The sequence below is a fragment of the Phocoena sinus genome, chromosome 2, assembly GCF_008692025.1.
Source record: "Phocoena sinus isolate mPhoSin1 chromosome 2, mPhoSin1.pri, whole genome shotgun sequence".
NCBI classification, from domain to species: Eukaryota; Metazoa; Chordata; class Mammalia; order Artiodactyla; family Phocoenidae; genus Phocoena; species Phocoena sinus.
The window spans coordinates 150,182,733-150,197,563 of record NC_045764.1 but is presented as its reverse complement, the minus strand read 5'-3'; the positions used below and the strand labels follow the sequence as shown (position 1 = coordinate 150,197,563).

Genomic DNA, 14,831 nt, shown 5'->3' with positions numbered 1-14,831 from the left:
CAGAGATGGCTGGAAAAGGTACCACTCAATTGTCAGGAGGGCTGCCGAGGCTCAAGCCCAGAGTGAAGGCAACGTGGTGCAGTCTTAGAAGCTTGGGCTCAGGTGGCAGACGACCAAGGTTGGAACACTTCCTCAGCTGTGTGATTGTGGGCAAGCCAGTAGCTATTCCCAGCCTCAGTTTCCTCCTTTGTGTACGTGGAAATCAAAACACCTCCTTTCTTTGGTTAAAGGAGCCAATTCACGCAGCAAGCGTAGCACAGTGCTTGGATCATAGTAGACTCCATAAATGTTCGCAGCTTCAAAAAGGGAAAACAAACGAAAAACGCCACTGTTTATGGGACTGGAGATTCTGAAGAGCTGCGTCAGCAGATCCCAGCGATTACAGGGAAAGGGAGTGATAGGCAGTAAGTGGGAGGCAGGACAGGAGGTTGGTGCTGGGATGGGGGAGTAGGAGATGCCAGTCTTCAAAGTAGATTAGCCTGGCTGTGGGCCCCCAGGAGAACAAGGTGGGAATTTCCAAGGACCGCTTGTACTCACCAGAGAGTGGGAGGGGCGCCTAGAGGTGAGGGAAGTGTGTCTGCATGAGGGTTTTGGCTGAGCTGGAGCAGTGAGAGGCTGAATGGGCAGCAGACTTCCAGAAGTGCAGACGGAGGAGACAGAGCAGTAATAATGACTTGGACAAGTGGGAGGAAAAAATAGGTCAGGGACGAAGATGATGCCAAGGTTTCTGGCCTTGGGAGCCTCATGGGGATCTGAGGTGAGCGTTGAGGGATGACGAGGAGAGATCCTAAAGGAACTGGGGAGGTAGTGGGGTGAGGAAGGGAGCCTGGAACTACAGAACTGGGTAGATAATGAGGCAAGGGGAGGGAAGTGTGGAGCTGAGGCTTTCCCATGGCTGTGAAGGAGCAGTGTCTCAGGGAGAGAGCTGAGCATCCTGGGAATTGAGATGGCATTCATCCCAAAATGCAAGGTGCAGAATTCAAGGAGACCCTTAGGACCAGCCTTAAAGGCAGCAAGCACATGAACTTGGACCAGTAACTCCCACCAGGAACTCAGTTTTTCTCTTTGAAAATGGGTCTAATGATACCAGCCCTCCCTACTTGTTGGGATTACCCTGTCTTTCATTCAGTTAGCCATCCATTGAACACGTATTTCTTTTCTTTCTTTCTTTCTTTTTTTAAATATTTATTTATTTATTGGCTGTGCCAGGTCTTAGTTGTGGCACTCGGGATCTTTTTTGCTGCGCGAGGGATCTTCGTTGCAGCATGTGGGATCTTTTTTTTTTTTTTTTAGTTGCAGCATGTGGAATCTTTAGTTGTGGCATGAGAACTCTTAGTTGCAGCATGCAAACTCTTAGTTGCGGCATGTGGGATCTAGTTTCCTGACCAGGAATGGAACCCGGGCCCCCTGCATGTGGAGCGTGGAGTCTTAGCCACCGGACCACCAGGGAAGCCCCTGAACACATATTTCTTGGCTGTCTATTAGAGGCAAGCACTGTTCTAGGTTTTGGGGAAACAGGGGTTATCCAGGCAGGCAAGATACCTGCTCATTTAGAGCTATCATTGTGGCTTGGGAAGTCAGACAATAATTTTACAGGTTGTTGAACAGGATTTTTCCTGTGGGCTTTGAATTTCTGCTGAAGATGCAAAGGCTAGAACAATAAGGACTATATATTCTCACATGCCAAAGAGAAGTACTAGGCATCTTACTAAAGGCAGAACCAGTTCAACAACTGTCAAGATACATCCCTGGATTCCAGCCTACGAATAAAAAGGGATTGAAGAAAGTCATTGAGTCAGAGAACAGTTGCATTAGTAAGCAGGGCTGAGATTTCCCCTGAGGGTACTCCCCAAGCAAACCGAGTGAACAGGGCCCTAAGAAAACCAGTCATAGAGACTGGGGGCCTCCAGAGAAGGGGAAACTAGCATGACTCCCCATAACTCTGTCTCCACTGATGCTAGCTGAGGTGCTAGAAGCTGCAAGCACCCCAATGCACCAAAGCACAGCAAGAAAGTTCCTGGGAGAACCCAACCTATGACTTTAGGAATTGGGGATGTACATAAATGAAGAGGCTTGTGTGCATTTTCTGTCTGGAGAAATCTGACCATGGAGACCGGCTGGAGTGGCCCTTATAGCAGGAAGAGATGCAGCCAGCTCACCACTGGTTTGCTGGCATGGACAGGAAAGTCCCATGGGGGGTAGGGGACACAGGGAAATTGTCCAGAGAGTGCCTTGCCATGGTAGTGCAGGGTGGAGATCATGCAGAGAGCTTCCCAAGAACCCACAAATGTGCCTATGAAAGAGCCAGAGCTTGGCACCTGTCAGCCAAGGGCACCTGTCACACAGGACTTTACCATTTCCCCCCTAACACCTCTCCCCCGACCCTGATGTGGAGGAGCCACAGCAGAAAAGGAAGGTCAGAAAATCAGACCACACCCCACTCTCCCTAGTACATGATCTTGAGCCAGGGGACAGGCCTGTGGAGGGAGAGGAGGGGTGTTAAATTGGATACGAGATTGATTAAATTGGATGAGGTTTTGATTTGGACAGAACCAGACTTTTTAGTGCCTGGAAATTGGTCTTAATTATAGAAACGAAACTGTTCTTGTGACTAACGGCGATGGGCAAGCCAAGGACTCTGCTTGAGATGCCATTAAGGGTGGAGAAGAGAAATTCACCATAACATGGTTGAAGGCAGGGAGAGGAGAAACATAGAGCTGTTTCCTGATTGTTCCTCTTCAGGTTCAGCCCATTCAATACATCAGTTATACAGGTAAACAAACAATTTCAACTACTCTAGAGCAATGAAGGTGAAACAGGGTGATGTATTAGAAGGTGATGACTTGGGAGTGGGAAGACTGCTCTAGGTTGGGGGGTCAGGGATGGCCTCTCCAGGGGGTGATGTTTGAGCTGAGGGGTGAAGTGATGAGCGTGTCCTGTAAAACATCCCGGAGATGAGTGTTTCGGGGAGAGGGAAGTGGGCGTGAACTTAGCCTGTTCAAGGAGTAGAGAGGAGGTCAGTGCAGCTGCGGTGTGGTGAGTGCCCCAGCAAGAGGTGGGATAGATCAGAGAGGGGGCCAGTCCTGCAGGGCTTTGGAGGCCAAGGTCGGGAGTTGAGGCTGTTTTCAACATTAGACTGGGTCTGTCCTTTGTGTGGTGTGGGTCCCTATAAACTGGTGTCTTCCTGCCTGCTCGGTCCCTCTGCCTCTCCAGGAAGCAGTAGGCTGCAGAAATGCAGGGGCGGGGTGGGGTGCTTGGGGGAGGCAGCCATGGTTGCCAGGCCTTTAGACTTTAGGGCAGGGGACCACGGTGTGAGTGATGAGCTGACTGTTGGGGGTACTGAGATGGGTGGCCGTTGGCACTCTAGCACCCCTGCCCTCTCCCTGCCAACACAAGAAGATGTGAGCACACTCACTGCATCAATCAGAAGCTCATCGAATCCCGAGGGAGTGAGGGGCTGGATGGGAATCAAGGAAATGGATCTGAGCCGCAGGCTGGAGGACTGGATTTCATTCACTTCTTGGACACACGCTGTCTCCTTGAGTGACCTTATTCCAGATCCTCCATGTTTATTCCTCTGTGGAAGAGAAGGCACCTCTTGTAGGATCCGCCGCCATCAACGCCTCAGGCCTAGGCTCGATCCTGACGCAGCAGGAAGGGGATGAAGATCAAGGAGCTAAGGCGGCTGGCAGCGACAGGTCTCTGCCGGCCGCAGGATAGCCAAGGACGCGGCCTAGTCCACTAGAGGGCGCGCGCCCCCAGGGGACCTTCCAGCGCTCCCGCGTCCCACGGCGGCGGAGGCAGGCGAGCTGCCCCGTGCTGTCCCAGCTCCAGCCGCAGCCCCGGCCGACGCCCCCAGTGGCTCGGGCGGGAAGCGAAGGGTCCGGGGCCCGGCCTTTGGGTCCTGTCTCTGTCATGCCGTTCTTCGTACCTCTCCTGAACTCCTTCAGACCTTCGAGGCTGCAGCCTTGGTCATCGAACAGGGAGTTTGTCCCTGAGGTTAGGGGCGGGAGATAAACTCTGGACAGGTCAGCAGTTCAGTTTGCCCAGGACAAGAGAAAGGTGGCTTGGGTGCCCCTGTCCCGGCAGGCGTCATCTCGCCTACTAGCCCTCAGGCCGGCCCTGCGTCGCCCCCAGCTCCTCACGGGTTAACACCCCTCGCCGCCCGCTCGCTTCCCAGTGCCAAAGTGGGTGTTGCTGGAATTCCTCTCTCCCTCTCCCGTAATGAGGGGGCTGAGCTGTCCCTCCGAGGAGGGGGCACGGTGTGGATAAAAGAGACGAAAAATCGGGGGAGGTTTCCAAAAATAAAACCCTCCGGTTCCCATTCAGAAGGCTACAGTGACGGGGAGAAGGCGCGGCGGTGCGACAGCGGTGCCCACCCAGCTAGAGACGGAGCGCGGCCGCCGGGCTCATTGCACGCAGCCCCGGGCCGCTCCCGCAGCCTGGCCCTCGCTCCACGGAGAGCCTGGCCCGCAGTCTGATTCGGGGCCCCTTAGACGGGGAGAGGCGGGCCACCGAGAGGGGACCGGAGCGCAGCCAGAGGGCGGCCGGGCGCACAGACTGCGAGCCCCGGGACAGTTACCCGCGCGCGCCGCTTTCCGGGCGCCCCGGCGCCATGAGGCCCCCAACCACCACCCGCTGCCCCGGGCGCGTCCTTCGGAACCCCTGGAGGAGCTTCTTGCCTCTCACCCTGGCTCTCTTCGTGGGCATGGGTCATGCTCAGAGGGACTCGTTGGGCAGATACGAGCCGGCTGGAAGGGACGCGAGTCGGCTGCGGCGCCCCGGGGGCAGCCACCCCGCAGCGGCTACAGCCAAGGTGTACAGTCTGTTCCGGGAGCAGAACGTGCCCGTTCCGGGTTTGCCGCCCGCGGAGCGGACCCAACCTGGCTGGGGGAGCCCCAGCAGGCCCGCCGAGGCGGAGGCCAGGAGGCCGCCCCGCGCGCAGCAGCCGCGGCGAGTCCAGCCACCTGCGCAGACCTGGAGAAGCCGGCCCCTGAACCAGCAGCAGTCCGCACCCCGGGCCCAGGCCCCCCCGGCTCTCCCGCGCCTCGGGACCGCGCAGCGGCCGCGGGCTGCGCGAGGGCGGCTAACGGGGTGAGCACTGGAGAGGGAAGCATGGGGGCTGGGGGAGCGAGGGCCGGTCTCCCGTACGCTCGTTCGTGGAGGGATGTGCTGGCTAGAGGACAGGGCGCCGGGCTCTGCCTTTCGTCCCTCTGTCCTCAGTACTGCGGAGGAACAGACCGAGGTCCCGGAGCTGGGGCTCCATCTGACCCACTCTCAAAGAGTTGAGAGGAAAGAGAAACATCATCCACACCCTTTCGTACCAGCTCGCCCAGACCCGACGTTAATCCTTTCCCAAGGCGCCAGGGCATTCGCCCGCTCTCCTCCCTCCCGCCTCCAACCGGTGCCTGCTGACGCCCGTAGCGGTGCGGGGATCTGAAAGGGATCGGGGAGAGGGCAGCGGGGTGGGCGTTCCACGCGCTTGAGGCCCAGGGGAAGCTGAGCGGGCTTAGAGCGCGGGTGGGTGGAGGACGTCGGGGGCTCCAGAGCGCGAGGGCAGATGCATCTCCAGGAAGGAGGCTGGCAGCAAAGCCTGCGCGGGGGAACGAGTCTGTGGGTTGCGGCAGAGGTCGGCCTGGGCCCGCGGACGACTGGACGTGGAAGTGGGCATGGGATCGGGGGCACTTTGGGCAGGAAGCCTGCTCGCGATGTGGCTGTGGCACTGTGGGTCCGTGGGGGAGTGGGTCTGTGTGTGCCCCTATGCAGCTAGGTGTCAGCGCGACTCGTGCACTTTGCAGGGCTAAGTCTCCCCCCTACCCTGAGACTACCAGCTGCTTGCCGGGGGCTCCCTCGCAGCGTGGGAGAGGTTCCCCAGTAACCCCCGGCCCCGCTGAAGATCCTCGTGGCTGCTGGAGGCTCAGTCTTGCCTGAGTATGACAGGTGTCTCCAGAATGGAGGGCACTGGAGGCCCGGGCAGTGTGGGGATGCGTGGGGACACCATCGGGGAGGCTGGGAAGGAAGCTGGCAGCCCTTCTCTGCTTGGGCCCTATTTGCCAGTTGGGTTCAGTCCCCTGGCTCATAGCCTGAAGGACACTGCAACCCCTGTTCTACTCCCGAGGATGTTCTTACTGCCTCTCCACTCACTGTTTTCCGAGGCTGCAGCACTCTTCTCCTGTATTTCTCTGCTTAGAGAGACCTTCCTGACTACTCCTGCCCCGCCCTCTCTCTTCCTTCACCCTGCTCTACGTTTCTTCGTAGCACTTATTCCCATTGGACATATTATGTTTCTGTTTCTGCGTGTATGGTCTGGTCTCCCAGCCCACGCTAATGTAAGCTCTATGAAAAGAGAGGCTTTGTTTTGTGCATTGCTGTGTCACCGGTGCCTAGAACAGTGCTCGTATATAGTTGCTGCTTGTTAAGTATCTGTTGAGTGATTGAATGAATTCCCCGCTGCCCTTGGAAGGCCCAGCTTCAGGCAGACAGAGTAGACCCGAGCACTGCCAAGTCGCTTACACAGAGGATCAGTCAGTGGGTGGTAATGGCCTGTGCAAGTGAATACATACTTCTTAAGAGCAAGTGTGCAGGGCCTGGGATAGGGGATGGGGCCCCGAGACAAAGACATTGTTCCTGCCAGGAGGGCAACTCAATTACTTCAAATCGAATTGGAGAAATGGACAGATAGGCACTGGTGAACACGCTTTCTAGTTCCAGAAGCTTCATGTTAAGCATAAAGGAATGGACGGTTGTGGCTGACGAGCCTGGAGGAGAAGGAGGCCCTGGGGTTCGATGGGCAGCATGCGGGGAAGCAGAGGGGAAGTGGCAGGAGTGGGGTCCCGAGTTGTAGCACTGCCCAAAGACAAGGGCTTTTCACTGTTGGCACTGGCCTAGGGGCAGGACTGCACCCTGGTGTAGGGGAGCCACAGGGCTGAGGCTGGAGGCATAGGCTGAGCCAGATCATGGAGGAGCTTATACTGTCAGCATTCGGGTGGGAGTTGGGGGGAGATGGGATAGTGGAGTGGGGGTGGGAGGGTGCACTCTTCACAGCTGTGAAATGAGGTGGTGATGAGCAAAGCAGATTGTCACCGTGATAAGGCTGGTAGATGTACACAGGTGTGTAAGGACCTGGGCTGGGTGCCACCCACAATCACTTGCCATATACAGGTGCACACGTCACATCGCACGCTGGGGTGGCTCCTCCCCCAGATTATTTTCTGCAGCTTTGATAAAGGGTGGATTCCTCTGGCACTGCGGCTATAGCCACTCCAAGTCATCTGGGGAGGGGCTGAGCGGCAATCTTGTCCATCGGCTTCCTCTCCCCAAGTCCATTCTCGCTCCTGGCTTCTGGCCAGGCTGGCCTCTCTGACAGTTGCCTTGTGAATTGCTCAGGGCCAAGGACTAAGTGCCACCTGCTGGTAAAGCTTGGAATTGCATCACCACTACTGGGGATTCTTCATTCAACAAACGTTTGGAAGGTCTCCTCTATGCCCGGCACTTTGCTGGACCATGGGGATACAGCAGTGGCCAAGACAGCCTCTGTCTCCGTGGAACTTGCAATGTAGTGGGGTTTTATTGCACATAAGGAAGATTTTAAGTGTGCGCCGGGCACAGTGCTAGGTGTCTGGGACCCAGTGTAACCAGAGCAGAAAATTCTTGCCTATTGAAATTCACAGTCCACAGGGGACTTTTTAAGCCATTGTTCCCCAGCATTCAGTGTTTCTTAAGCTTAGCCTCACAGCATACCACCTTAATAATATTTTCCTCTATCTTTTCCTCCTTGTTCTATTATTTTCTTAAATTTATAAACTGTTAAAATAACAGGATTTTGTGTTTTATTTATTTTTAAGTATTTTATATTATGAAGTTTTATACAAACCTACAAAAAGTATTGGAAATAATACAACTAACAATCCAGCTTTTTCAAACCTTAATATGTGGGCCTATTTTGCTTCTGATTTTTTTAGTCGAAATATCGTCTATAAATTTGTCTCCCTCTCTCCCCAGAGTTAACCACCACCTTGAATTTACCCGTGATTCCAATCTAGGTTTTTATAGATGCATGCATCCATAACATACACAATATTGTTTTGCATATTTTAAACTTAGATAAGTGGTGCTATGCTGCATTATCCCTCTAAAATTTGCTTTTCCAATCCTCATTAGATGTTTGAAATTTAACTACATTAATATAATCAGCCCAAGTTTATTCATTTTACTTGTTGGTCATTATGTCGTTGTCTGAATATACCACAGTTTATTTATTCATCCTTCTGTTTTTGGACACTTAGATGAGTTACATATTTTGGTATTACAAACAGTGCTTGGCATTTTTCTACATAAATAAATCCATTTTCAAGGACACTTTGTATCACTATCATAAGCTGAAAATAGCACCGCTTGTCATAAGGAGAAAACTGTAGGAAAACTGAAATGAAAACAAAATGTTCTCAAAGTCTAGTCAAATACCATTATCATAGGAAGTTCAGCCCTGTAGTTCTCCCTACTGGAAATGGCAATTGGCAAGGGCTGGAGAGAGAACCTGGCGTGAAGACCCAACCTCCGACAGAGATTTTTTCCCACTGGTCTAATCACACTAGAACGATCACTGAAAAGGGAATCACTTTCTCGCTGTGTGATTCAGCATTGCCGCATGTTGTGGTTATGGAAACGTCACACTTCCTTTCCTACCAGAAGTGTGTTGGGGAACATTGGATTAAGCGAAACAAAGAGGTATTAAAAGTACACCACATGTCAGCCACTATGTTAGACTCTAGGGGCACCAAGAGGAATAAGAAAGAGCCCTCAAGGTACTCGAGACAGAGACATACACCAACAGCCTGAGGTAATCAGTGCTAAATGGTGTGGCGGCTGGAGAATGGGGAAGGCTGGGTAGATGGCAGGGGAGGTTTTACACAAAGGAGGTGACGTTTGATCTGGAAGTCTTGGAGCGTGCCACGGATCTCGGTCGGCAAAGGAGAGAGGGAAGGCAGTCTAGGCAGAGAGAGCAGCTCAAGCAAAGGCATCAAAATGTGCCCACATACAGTGCAGCTGGGGGACAACAAACTTCGTATATCTGGAGGATCATAGTTCTGGTTGTAGGTGGCCATGGAGATAAGGGGGCAAGGGGGGCAATTAGACTCCACAGGCAGGAGGGGTCCGGTTGGCTTTGTAGAAGCCAGTGGAAAGCCTTGAGGCGTCTATAACAAAGGACCAGTATGACCAGATTTGTTCCAGGTGGAACAGCAGCTGTCCTAGGCTCTTAGCCAGATGGGTTGGGCAATGATGTTGGATACTGGGCTAATGTTTGCTGAGTGGTGTGGCCTGGAAGGCTGGGCTTACATAATCTCTGAGTCGTATCTTCCAGAGACTCAGAGCCACTGAGTCATTGGCCCCAGCTAGTCAGGCTCATTTGCTCTCTCCAGATAGCCAGAGCTCACGGAATGGTCATCTCCCATCGGGCACCTCCCTGAGCCTGTACCCAAGACTCTGGCTGGGCTCCTGTATCCCTCTTGAGTGCCCGCTTTGCCAAGCCCTGCCCCCCTGCTTGGCAGCTTTGATTCTGACCAGTTCTCACTGTGGCCCTGACGGCCTTGAGGGCTCTACCGTGGTCAGGCAGGGCATGCCGAGCTGCTGCCTTCCTACAGTCAGCTCCGTAGCCATTCTGAAGCCATCTAGGGTACCAGCAGGCTCAGGGGGGCCTCCTTGAGCTGGGCTCCACGCCATGACCTCTCAGCCAGGTGGGCCCCACAGTCCGTGCTCTCTGGACTCCCACAGACCCTAGTTTTTAGAAAACTCCCAGGGCATGCTGTCTGCTTCCTTCTCAAAGACCTCTCAGGCCTCTAAGAGGCCTTGCCACCACCAGAGGGGGTAATGACTCACCAATGGGTGGGTAGTCCCCCCTCCCACCAGGGCACACACTCAGAAGCCCTGGCTGTGAGGACCAGCCCCTTCCCCAGAGCCCAGTGACTTGGGCCCTGATGGGGAATAGGCCTTCGGGAGCCAGGAAGCCGATGAAGGCAGCGGTGCAGAGGGGCTTCGAGGTGGCTGAAATGGCACAGCCCTTGGGTGGGAGGGCATTCTGGGGCCTCCCTGGGAGGCAGCTCCCCACAGCTTTGGGCCAAAGGGCCAGGAATGGGCCTCAGCTTTTTCAAGCTGAAGGAATTTATTTTGAATGTTTCATAAGGTTTCAAAAACCACACGAGCTTTGGGGGCCACACAAATGTCAAACAAACTCCTAAGTGGGACCAGATGCTCACCACGCCGGCCACGAAGGTCACAGGAAGGGCCCCCTGGTCTGTCCTTCACCCCACTCTTGGGCTCCGTACTTCTGCTGCCCCGCTCACCCTGAGCTTCAGCAAGTGCTCAGTAGAGAATTTCTGAGGGTAATGATGGGGTCTGTGAAGCAGAGCCAGGCCCAGCCTGAGCTGAGAAGTCAGGGCCCCAGAGGTCTTCTCCAGATAGAGCCCTTCTCGGGAAGTCACCTCTGTCCGGGCATTTGGGCTTTAGATTGATGGTCAGGGTGGGTGAAGGATAGTGGTGCTGCAGGGGCCTCACTCCACACCTGAGGGCAGAGTTTGGGTGAGTTAGGTGAATGGCCCTGGTGGCAACTGCTGGTCAGCGTCTCCTGCAGGTGTGTCGGTGCCAGCCCCAAGGAGTAGCTGGGGGAAGGGCAATCTCCCACCGAGTACGTTCCATCAGCCTGCCCAAGTAAAAAGTGTGCTCACCGTGCAGTGCAGCTTATCCCGAGTCCCCAGCCCCATCTTCCTACCAGCTTGCCACTTCCTCAGCTCCTCTTAAAGAGAAATTCTGGAGCTCCGGCTCCTTCTGTCCCAGCCAGTGCTCCGTCTGACCGTGCACCAGCCTGCCAGAGGGCTAAGCCTCCTCCCAGTGTGCGTGTGTTGGCAGGTGAGGCACATGTATGTCCTTAAGACTGTTTTGGGTATGTTTTCCAGCTTCCCTTGGATTATCAGCATTTGTTGGCAAGGGCCATGGTGATAATTTTTTGGTGAGAGGCCATGCAGAGCTGGAGCGTGACTTAGAGTTGGGTCAACTGAGGTTTGAATCTGGCTCTGACGTTTATTTATTGTTTAGTCTTGGAAAGTGACTGAGCCACTCTGAACTGGCTTTTTGATCATCTTCGTGATCCCTGTGCCAGTGTGTCGGGGGCTATTGTCCTATCTCATTTAATCCTCACAACAACATTAAACAGGTATTATTATCGCCATTGTACAGATGAAAAGAATGAGGCTTCCCGAGCTTGTGCAGAGAATGGCAGAGTCAGGATTCAATCTTAGATGTGAAGGATCCCAAAGCGCCCGCCCATGGGCCACGCGGCCTCCCTAGAGAAGGGGGACAGTGCCCGGCCTGGCAGAGTTCCCCCAGGCCCTGCCTGTAGAGGGTGGGACCATCAGTAGGGCTCTGTGAATAGTCCCGCTCTGAGCACCTACGCTGACCCTGCTTTGGTGACCCCGCAGGAGGAATGTCTGCGGGGGACACTGCTGCCCAGGATGGACAACAGCAAACAGTACCAACCACTGTATCAAACGTGAGTGCCTCCACTGCATCCATCCTCTCCCTCTCTCTTCCTTGAGCTGGGCGGGGCATGGGGACTCCAGAATCTGTGCGGGGAGCACAAGTGTCTTCCCCGATCTGCCTGCTGAGCAGGTAGCCCCTTTCCAGGGGGGAGGCAGTGCAAGAGAGGAGATTGAAAAATGCCTCCAGGGCATTCCCTGGTGGTCTGGTGGTTAGGACTGGCGCTTTCATTGCCAAGGGCCTGGGTTCAATCCCTGGTTGGGGAACTAAGATCCCACAAGCTGCATGGCATGGCGAAAAAAAAAAAAGGCTCCAACTGAAGATGACTTTTCAAATAAAATCCCCTCTCTTGTTTGTAAAGTTTCCTGTATTCCCCACCTGCTGCTCCACTGTGTTGGGGCTCCTCCCCAACTTGCCCTGTGGTGCTCACATACCCCTGTGGTCTGCGGAACACACCTGGCCCCAGAGTCTCTGCATCGCACATTCCTGGGGGGACCACTCCCAGCGCCGTGCTAGGGGAGTCCACCTCTGCTCTGGCCCCTGGCCCCTGGTGGGCATCCTACCAGGACGGTCAGATGAGGCTTTGATCCTGTGTCTGGAGCAGTCTTCCTTTCAACCACTCCAAAGCCTGGCAGGCTGGCCCAGATGAGAAAAAAGAGGGTAGTCATCTTAGTTATGTGGAGACCAAGGAGTGAGGTAGGAAGAGCCGGGCTCTGTGCCCTAGCCTCCACTGATGGCACCCTCGGAAGAGGTGACAGCAACACGAGAGCCAGTAGCTATGCAGCACTCGCTCTGTGCAAGACTCACTGCACACGTCCTGTGGGGCGGGGAGAGCCACTCACCTTTTGGCAGGTGAGGAAACTGGGGCACAGACAAGTCACGTGCTCAAGGTCACATGGCCTAGAAATGGCAGGATATGGACTCAGGTAACCTGACTCTAGGGTCCCTCACTGTCGTGGCCTCTCCCGTTGCGGAGCAACAGGCTCCGGACGCGCAGGCCCAGCGGCCATGGCTCACGGGCCCAGCCGCTCCGCGGCATGTGGGATCCTCCCGGACCGGGGCGCGAAGCCGCGTCCCCTGCATCGGCAGGCGGACTCCCAACCACTGCGCCACCGGGGAAGCCCAAGGGTCCCTCTTCTTAATCCCCACACTCTGCTGCCGGGTATCTCACGTCACTTCCTGCGTCTGTGAACCGGGGATGGCCGTGTACCACTGTTTCCTTTTTTACTCCTCCTCTACCTCCTATTACTACTGCCACCATCACCTCTTCCATCACTACTACTACAGCTGCTGCTGCTACCACTACTACCACCATTACTCCTATAACAATGACGACTACTACTACTAGCTAACAGCCGAGGATTTACTATACACCCCACACTGCACTAAGCTCTTCACATACATCATCTTAGCTGTCTCCCAATCCTATAACATGAGTATTGACTGATCATCTATCCTACTTATAGTCGAGGAAACCGAGGCTCAGTTTGGTTAGGGAATGTGCCCGAGGAGACAGTAGTACTCCGAGTCCTGGAGCTGAGGCCTGGGGTGGGATCAGGGGCTGGAGATGAAGAGGAGAGCCCGTAAGTTCTATTGAGCTTAGCAGAGAGTGTTGCTGAGGTTTGAGTTGAAGTTGGAGAGGGTGGCTTCAGGGCGGGTGGGCTTCTCCACAGCTGCCCGAGGGGTCTGGGCATGGGCCTCGCTCTGGCCCTTCAGCCCTGAAGGTTCTCAGTTTCCTAACTTTCTCATGACTTTCCAGCATCAGTCTCTGCCAATCTGCAGTTTCAACACTGGAAACTCGAGGTTGGGTGAGTCTGTAGATTGTCAGAATTGACGTGCGTGTGCACCCTCGTGCCCTGATCCGGGGGTGCTGCTCCAGCCTGCTGTCAGTATCCACTCCACCCCGGGGGGCCTCAGCCCCACTGTTTCTCTCCCCGGCCCTCCGCTGCTCCCCTGGTCATACCTGTGGCCCTGGCACACAGGCTGGCAGCGCTCCTGGAGGAATTGCCACTGGGCGTTAGCCTTTCCCACACGAAGCTGGCTTGCGCACTGAAGGCCTGTGTGCTAATTAGCTGGGCCCAGCGCTGTTTGCTTGTTGCTGTTTTGCTGCTAATGAGCTTGATGAGAACCACGTGGGCAGTGGGGTGTTGGCCCTGGATGGCTAGGTCCGGAGCTCTGTCAAATATGGGGCTCTTGGTTCCACGCCCTGTCAGCTGGCTCTCCTGCTTCCTCCGTGGTTTGCGTCTCCCTATCCCCTCCCCACAGCTGCCCTTCTGGCTGGAGCAGAGGCTGCCAACGCTGGGGAATGCTCATGACTCTGGCCTAGTGGTTTCCCACGTGTGGGGTGCCTCTCCTGACCTGGCCGCTGTGGGGATGGTGACAGGGAGGGGTGTGTGACATCCCCCCAACTGCCAAGAATAAAGAATAGTCCCAGAACAGTGTGGGGACACAATCCATCCCCTGGTCTCTCCCAGATATCTGTAGGTCCAGCCCACTGCCCCTGCATAGCGAGTGATGGCCTTTGTCCCCTGGACCACCCCCGACCCCCACTTGCCCCCTCTCACAGACTCCTAGGTTGCCGTAACATACCAGCCATCTCCTTGGCAGGCCCCTTTCTTCATCCCTGTGCCGTCACTGGACCTTGGGGACCCACTGTGTCTGCAGGTGTCCACTGCTAGAAGCCCAGCTGCTCTCTACACCCTGGAGGGCTCTGGAGCTGTGCCCCCATCTCCTCCTCTGGTCTTGGTATCTGCCTTTCCTTCTGTGGCTTTGCCAGCTCTGCCACACAATTTGTGTGTTTACGTATTTGTGGAGGCAGCTGACTGGGGCCTGCCAGCCCGCTCAGCTGAGGGGAAGCAATGTAGGGCGTGGGGTGCCAGGGTCCTGTTTACAGTTAGGGCCTTTGGAAGACTGTCCAGTCTTCCCAGACTGGCTCGCCCCAATGCACACACAGCCTTTGGGAGGCTTCTGAAGGCTCACACTGGGAAAGAGGATTTGAAGAATTCTTTGGCTTCTTGTTTTATCTCAGCCTAGATGCACGGGGGCTGGGGCTGTTCTGGGGAGAAGGCTATTGAGGAGGGGGCTAGGTGGATTACCATCTTCCCCTCCCCCACAGCAGTCAGGCTCCAAGTTAAGAGCATGTGCTTTAGATTCTGGTGCCAGATTCAAGGAGTCATGGGTTTGAATCCCAGCTCTGTGTCCTCAGGCAAGTGCCTGGCCCTCTTCCAGCCACAGTGCCTCACCTGTTAAGTGGGTATAACAATCTTTATAGAGCTGTTTTTGAGAATTTAATAATAACACAC

At 54.9% G+C, this 14,831-nt stretch overlaps 1 protein-coding gene across 8 annotated transcripts in view; it reads left to right on the top strand.

Moving 5' to 3' along the window:
• Positions 1–1,297: 1,297 nt before the first annotated feature.
• The window catches only part of LTBP2 (latent transforming growth factor beta binding protein 2), a 102,060-nt gene continuing 88,526 nt past the window's right edge, over positions 1,298–14,831 (top strand). For all 8 annotated transcript variants that reach the window (XR_004348348.1, XR_004348345.1, XR_004348346.1 and 5 more), the window contains exons 1-2: positions 1,298–5,094; positions 11,472–11,542. Coding sequence is in view for 3 of the 8 variants with exons in the window: in XM_032622086.1 (XP_032477977.1) it covers positions 4,616–5,094; positions 11,472–11,542 (550 nt within the window). In the remaining 5 variants the exon portion in view is untranslated. The remainder of the gene's footprint in view (positions 5,095–11,471; positions 11,543–14,831) is intronic.